Source organism: Chenopodium album, chromosome 19 (genome assembly GCF_948465745.1).
Source record: "Chenopodium album chromosome 19, dcCheAlbu1.1, whole genome shotgun sequence".
Lineage (NCBI taxonomy): Eukaryota > Viridiplantae > Streptophyta > Magnoliopsida > Caryophyllales > Amaranthaceae > Chenopodium > Chenopodium album.
The window spans coordinates 32865587-32872624 of record NC_137852.1 but is presented as its reverse complement, the minus strand read 5'-3'; the positions used below and the strand labels follow the sequence as shown (position 1 = coordinate 32872624).

The 7038-nt window shown below is 37.2% G+C and overlaps 1 protein-coding gene across 1 annotated transcript; it reads right to left on the bottom strand.

Annotated features, from left to right (window-relative positions):
* Positions 1-1026: 1026 nt before the first annotated feature.
* On the bottom strand, positions 1027-4052 carry LOC145594253 (uncharacterized). Its single transcript, XM_081650588.1, has 5 exons — positions 2537-4052; positions 1875-2406; positions 1460-1780; positions 1252-1351; positions 1027-1155 (listed from the first exon to the last, which is right to left on the bottom strand). The coding sequence occupies exons 1-5, from the start codon at positions 4050-4052 to the stop codon at positions 1027-1029; spliced, it is 2598 nt and encodes an 865-aa protein (XP_081506714.1).
* Positions 4053-7038: the final 2986 nt, after the last annotated feature.

Genomic DNA, 7038 nt, shown 5'->3' with positions numbered 1-7038 from the left:
GTGCAAAGTCCTTCTCGCAACGGGGGTAGGTACCTCACCCATGGTAGAGTCATCGTCTTGCGTCTCAGGGACCTGACTAGATGTCCCAGTACCATTTACACGTGACTCTGGTGATGGGGTAACTTCTGGAGAAGTTTCCGTATTTGCATGGCTTGTCGATGGAAACAATTCTCTCGGGGTGACATGTCCCAAAATCCGACGACCACCACCAACCATGACAACCTATAGTAAGAAAAACATTATGCACATAAAAATCATATAGTCATGTTATCGCGATCTATAAGGTAACATTACACATAACCTTAACTTTGCACAATATCAATAATACACAAGTATATCAAATTAAAACCTGGATGGTCTTTCAAAATAAATTGAAATCCAATTAAATAATTAAAAAGTTAAAACAAGGTTACAATCAATCTCCTAAATCTCAGTTGAATCAACCTCCTCATCATCACTAAGATCATCATCACTATCGTCATCCCAAAATCCATCATCCTCATCCTCGTCCTCACTATCAGTAGATTCGAAACTGGACTCATCTGGAGAGGCATCGGGGAGGACTTCATCATCAGTATCCGAATCTCCTAATCCATCTTCATCACCTTCGTAGTCTGGAATGTCATCCGGAGCACAAAGAGTAGGAATGTCAGCAGTGGTTTCTTGTAGAAAGTCTTCGGCAACTGGTGCATCAACAACTGACCTCGCCTTTGTCTTGAACACTGCCCACCATTGAACCTTATCTCTTTTCAGACTTGGATAAGGTGCGTAGTAGACTTGGTTATCTTGGTAAGAAAGCACAAATGGGTCGTACTTGGGTTATTTTTTGGTATGATTGACTTCTACAAGCTTGTATTGGTCAATGTTCATACCCCTAGTAGAATCCATCCAACTGCACTTGAAGAGAACAGTCTTATAAGTACGTAAGGCACTAGTGAACTCCAACTCGATGATATCCTCTAAAATACCAAAATAATCTCCACCATCTTCATTGGATACACTCACTCCATAATTCATCGTTGACTTCTATTTTCCATGGCCATAAGTTTGGAATTTGTATCCGTTCACATAGAATTGGTTCCAAGTACGCACTCGTTTAGATGGGCCTATTGCCAAAGCAAACAATATTTCATCATTTAGCTTGTCTTGAATCACCTGCTCATATGGCATAATTATGTGAAATTGATACGAGTCCTGAAGTTATAGCAAGAAAAAAAAAACGTGTTGATGTCAAATGCGTAACACACTCACTTTCAACCTAAACCACTCGAGGAATTCAGCTTCATGTTTAATCCACACATCTTCTTTGCGAATAGTGGGTTGCATTAGAACAATGTGGTCCTCAAACCCCCTTCCATTCCATATAACCAGAGATCGAGTATTAATAATGGTGAATGACATTGGATACGTTGCACATTCAATGAAATCTTAGTGAGTGTGATAAATACAAATGTACTACCTCTCATATGGTTCCAGAATGCCGCTATTTCCCAAAACATACAAATGTGCACGTTGTAATTCTTTCTCATCCAAAAAGCGGCTCACTCCACCAGTAGAAGCATATCCATGATCAACCCTAAACAGTTCCGGAACACTATCATCCAAAGTGCTTTCAACTTCATCATGAACATTACGACCTAAGTCACATGTTTTAGTATCCACTCCTTGTTGGATGTAGTTAGAGCAAAAGTACCCTATCTCTTCCGTTAGATATGCATTACAGATTGAACCTTCAACACGAGCCTTATTGCCAATTTTACGTTTCGAATGATTAAGGAACCTAAAATTTATAAAATTGATTAAGTTATATGTTATGCAAACTACTATAGGTGTTTAAACGAAAATGGAAACTATGAGTTTGTAGGAGTTAAAACCTTTCAAATGGATACATCCAACGATATTGGACAGGACCACATAATCTAGCTTCATAAGGCAGGTGAACTGGTAAGTGTTCCATAGAGTTGAAAAACGCCGGTGGAAATATCTTTTCCAGCTTACAAAGAATTTCTGCAATGTTGTGTTCCAATCTTTCCATATCACTCAATTTGATGGCGGAACAACAAAGGTCACGGAAGAAAAGACTAATCTCAGTAATAGCTTTCCAAACATGGACCGGGAGCAATTCCTTAAAAGCAACTGGCAACAACCTCTCCATGAAGACATGACAATCGTGGATCTTTAAACCATGAAGCTTACATGATTTTAAATCTACACATCTACTCAAAATTGAAGCATAACCATCGGGAAATTTCAAGTTCTTTACCCACTCGCACAACACTTTCTTTTGAGCCTTGTCTAGTGAGAATGGGGCTTTCGGCAAAGTGTCTTTCCCTCTCGCATCCTCCGTCACATGTAGTTGTGGTCGTTTGCAATATTTGGCAATGTCATATCTAGCTGCAACTGTGTCTGAAGTATGTTTTTTTCACATCCATCACTGTGTGAATTAGCTGGTCAAAGAAATTCTTTTGAATATGCATGACATCGAGGTTGTGGCGGAGGAGAAGAGTCTTCCAGTACGGTAGCTCCCAAAAAATACTTTGTTTAAACCACCCTAGTCTCTTCTTTTTCAAGCTTGCGAGTGCTTCAGGTCCATCTGTTGTCCTAGCCAAGTGTTGAACTTGTTGCCATAGCTCGTCGCCGGACATTATGTGTGGCGGTGTCCCCTTTTCAACCTTATTCTTACAAAAAGCAATTTTGTTGTTTCGAAAAGGATGTTCGGGAGGAAGAAATTGGCGGTGACAATCAAACCATGACAAGCAATTTTTACCGGCTGTTGCCCATCCAGAAAGCATACCATAGGCTGGGAAATCACTTATAGTCCACAAGATTGCTGCACGCAAATTGAAGTTTTTCCTTTGTGAAATGTCATAAGTTGTTGCACCAACATCCCACAATTGTTTCAATTCTTCAATTAACGGTTGCATATACACATCCAAGTTCCCCTTCGGACTTTTAGGACCAGGAACGAGCAAAGAAAGGAACATAAATGGTTTTTTCATCCACGTCGATGGAGGCAAGTTATAAGGGGTCAGAATGACGGGCCAACATGAGTACTGACCCCCAAACTTGCCATTAGGAGCAAACCCATCAGTACACATACCAAGTCTCACATTTCTAGGTTCAGATGCGAAATCGGGGAAGGATCTATCCAAGTGCTTCCAAGCTTCACTATCACTAGGATGCGCCATTGTGCCTTGGACTCTAGGATTTTTGGAATGCCAGGTCATTTCCTTCGCAACGTTCTTTGTTGCAAACAACCGTTGTAGCCTTGAAGTGATGGGAAAATAGATAAGTTCTTTTATGGGAACCAATGACCCCTTTGAAGTCCTCTTGTATCTGTCTCTATCGCACACTCTACACTTATCCAACTCAGCATCAGCTTTCCAAAATAACATACAACCCTTTGGGCATGTGTGAATCTTCTCAAGCGGAAGCTCAAGTCCGTTAAGAATCTTCTTTGTATCGTAGAATGTTTTTCCCATCTTATTATTGTCGGGAATCGCTTCATTTAGTAATGATGCAAACCCATCAACACACCTATGGGGCAAATTGTATTCCGATTTCAAAGATACAATTCGAGATGCCATTTCTAGCACAGACATGGAGCTACCTTCGTACAGTGGTTGCTTGGCAGCCATTAAAAGCTCTTGAAATGCTTTTGCTTGAGCATTTGGCTCTTCATCTGAACCACTAGTACTATCGTCACCCGATGGTTCATGATTACTCCCAAGAGCATCGAGAACCATCTCACGGTACGTATTTGGTTGCTCTACACTTGATATAGGAAACCCTTCACCATGAGAAACCCAGTCATAGTAATCAGGTATAAACCCCTTTTTGAACAAATGGATTTTTACTGTGTTTGCATCATGAAGACGTCTATTCTTGCATAACAAACAAGGGCATCTTACTTCATCTACGCCTGGGCTCTCAAGATGAGCTTCACAGAACCGTATGAATTGTTCAACACCATCCACAAACTCTTGCCTAAGTTTACGGGTATTACGACCATCGTATCTATCATACATCCACCAACGCTCTTTCCTTTTCATGGTTACAAAATCTACAACACTATGAAAAACAAATCACATTAATCATACACACTGAACTTGTATTCATTACAATAATGGCATAAGATACGATTAGAATCGAAATGATATCCAAAGGTCCTTATCATGACTTGAACGGGAGAGTTGATTTCACATTCTTTATTAAGAGATTTAAACATATGTTATGTCACGTGCTTCTAACTTGATAAATAAATATAATTTTTACAACATTTTTTCTAAGATACTTATTATTTAAAATTTACAATATTGATTAAATTATTTATAACTTACATTAAAAAATTATATTTATACCATTTCAAAGTAAATTGATGTAACATTAATAAAATAATAGAAGCAATAAGATTTGTATAGTTAACAAAGATGGGAGTTTGATAACAAAAATCAAAATATTAAAATATTAAAAAAAAAAAGACACATGTAACCCTTCATGAAAAAACAAATAATTTACTAAATACTTTATAGAACCATAATACAAATTATTGTTCGCAAGATTATAATAACCCCTTAAACATACATATTTCTAATAAAGCCATTGTAATTCAATAAGATTCATTTTTTTTTAAAACGAAAACTAAAATTATCCAACACATGAGTTCACACCATCCAATAGTCCTACATTGGACATAAAGCAAAATAAATTTCTATTCCAACCAAAACACATCCAAGTTCTAGCCTACGCACAATAAAGCGTAAAAAATCCAACAACACACCAAGCTATCAATAGCAAACTAAAATTATCCAACACATGAGATCACAACTCCATAACAAATAACATAAATATGAATCATATTGCACAAGTAAAAGAAGTAGATAAATAAGGGAAGAAAAACACACAGCGAAGGAGTTGACTAGAAAAGCAGAGGCGGCGATGAAGGTGTTCCTGGTATATGGTGGTGTTACACTTTTAGGCAGGGTATTTATAAAAAATTTTAAAATGAAAAATATAAATAACTACAGCCAACTTACCTAGTGGGGGCGATGGAAAAAGGCAGAAAAAGGAGGAAGGACGGGCAGAAGAGGAATCTCGCAACGATGGAGCTGCAAAGGGGGTTAATTTGCGACTCACAATTAGCTATTTCAGATTAAATAAGGAAATTAAAAAAAAATTAAAAACAAAAATCAACCAAAAGGTCACGACTTAGAACATAGCTTTAATCAAAAGGTCAAGAGTTAATTTCACCATGTCTAACCAAAAAATAAGCGAAAAGGCTATTTATAGTATTTAAAGAAAATATTCAACTATGTAGCCTGATATTAAAGTAATTACAATGAGATAAACCCATGTATTAATACACATTTACGATAAGCTAGCTTATTTGGAATGCAAATTTACCATGTCTAATTCTTAACTAGTCATTATGAATCTTGCATATTAGATAAGATCATGTACAAATTCAACAGTAAATCTCAAAGCAAACAAAGTTACATGGCTTATTTAATCGATTCAAGACAAAAATTTCATTACATCCAAACAATTCAATGTAATAGTGGTTCCCTTTCTAATCAAATTGCCACCCCAAACAGTTTAATTAAAACCAAACTTGAAATCCACTTCGACATTAGTTCCTTTTTACTCAAATTACACCAAAGCAAATCAATTCAATTTTAACACAATCACATTAATCATCAGACTATACCACAATCTATCAACAACAACACCAATGGACTTCAGTATTTCACCATCAAAATATAAACAATTATAAATGACAGAAAAATTAAAATTGGTTACCATTTAACTCAAATTAAACCAAATAAGACTTCAGAATAACCATATTAACCCTTATTCAATCAAAAAATGAATCAAACCCAATTCCATAAATAAACTGCTTCATTAATCTATCCACAATAAGGTAATTAGTTCATCTAGGAAAAGAAAGAAAGAGAGAGAGAAGGCCATAAATAGTAAATAAATTTTTAAAAAATAAAAAGAAATAAAATAAAATTAAAAAAAAAACCCAAAATTGCATGACTTACCTGATTACAGCCGACAGAAGATGGAGGAGGCTACGATAGAAGGAGGAAATCGGCGACTTTTCGCCCTGCAAACGTTGATTTGTGACCCAATTTTAGGGTTTTCGCCCAAATTAACAAAAATTCTAAACAACATAATAATACCATCGACTTACCTTTATACAATCGTCGGAAAGCAACAGAGAGACGACTTGGAGGGGAATCCGGCGACGGTGGTCTGCGTGGGGGTTGAATTGAGACCCAAAGTTAGGGTTTTCGAACAAATTAACTAAACAAATAAAATAAAAAACAAAAAAAAAATAGAACGGCATACCTGTGTTTAGCGTCGCTGGGCGGAGACAGGTCGTCGTTGAGAACAACGGCGGAGCAGCGACCGTCGTAGGTGTTCTCCCTCTTCCCCCTTCTTCTCTGCTACGAACTTCCCCTTCTAAAAATAGGAAAGCCCGACTTTCTTTCAGTTTAGGATTCAGCGAAACAAAAAAAAAAGAGAGTTAAAATGTTACGACCGTCTCTACGACCGTTTAGACCGGTCGTAATTATTTTGAAAAAAAAAATTAATTCTAATAATTTTAACGACTGTTGTAACGGCCGCAATTTATTAAAAAACGGTCGCAATTAATTAAAATTACGACAGGCTAATAAACGGTCGTAAATAATACTTTTTGCGACCGTTTTTTGGCTTGTCGCAAGAAAACAGTCGTAATATCCGCGAATTTAGTAGTGTGTCCCTGTGAGGAAGAAAAATGGGCAACTACGAGTTTGTGTAGATTTTCGCGATTTAAATGAAGCGTGTCCCAAGGATGACTTCCCACTTCCAGTCACGGAAATCATGATCGACGCCACCACTGGACATGAGGCATTGTCATTCATGGATTGTACAGCCGGATATAATCAAATCCACATGGCACCTGAAGATCAAGAAGCCACGACATTTCGCACCGCAAAAGGGATATTTTGTTACAAAGTTATGCCATTCGGTTTAAAAAATGCTGGGGCT

Excerpts from the sequence above, each read along its gene's own strand:
- LOC145594253 (XM_081650588.1), bottom strand. The coding sequence starts at position 4,052 with ATGAAAAGGAAAGAGCGTTGGTGGATGTATGATAGATACGATGGTCGT. Across the intron at positions 2,407-2,536 it reads ACTAGGGTGGTTTAAACAAA|ACACAGTTGCAGCTAGATAT; the intron begins GTATTTTTTGGG and ends AACATACTTCAG. Across the intron at positions 1,352-1,459 it reads ATTCTGGAACCATATGAGAG|GGGGTTTGAGGACCACATTG; the intron begins GTAGTACATTTG and ends ATGGAATGGAAG.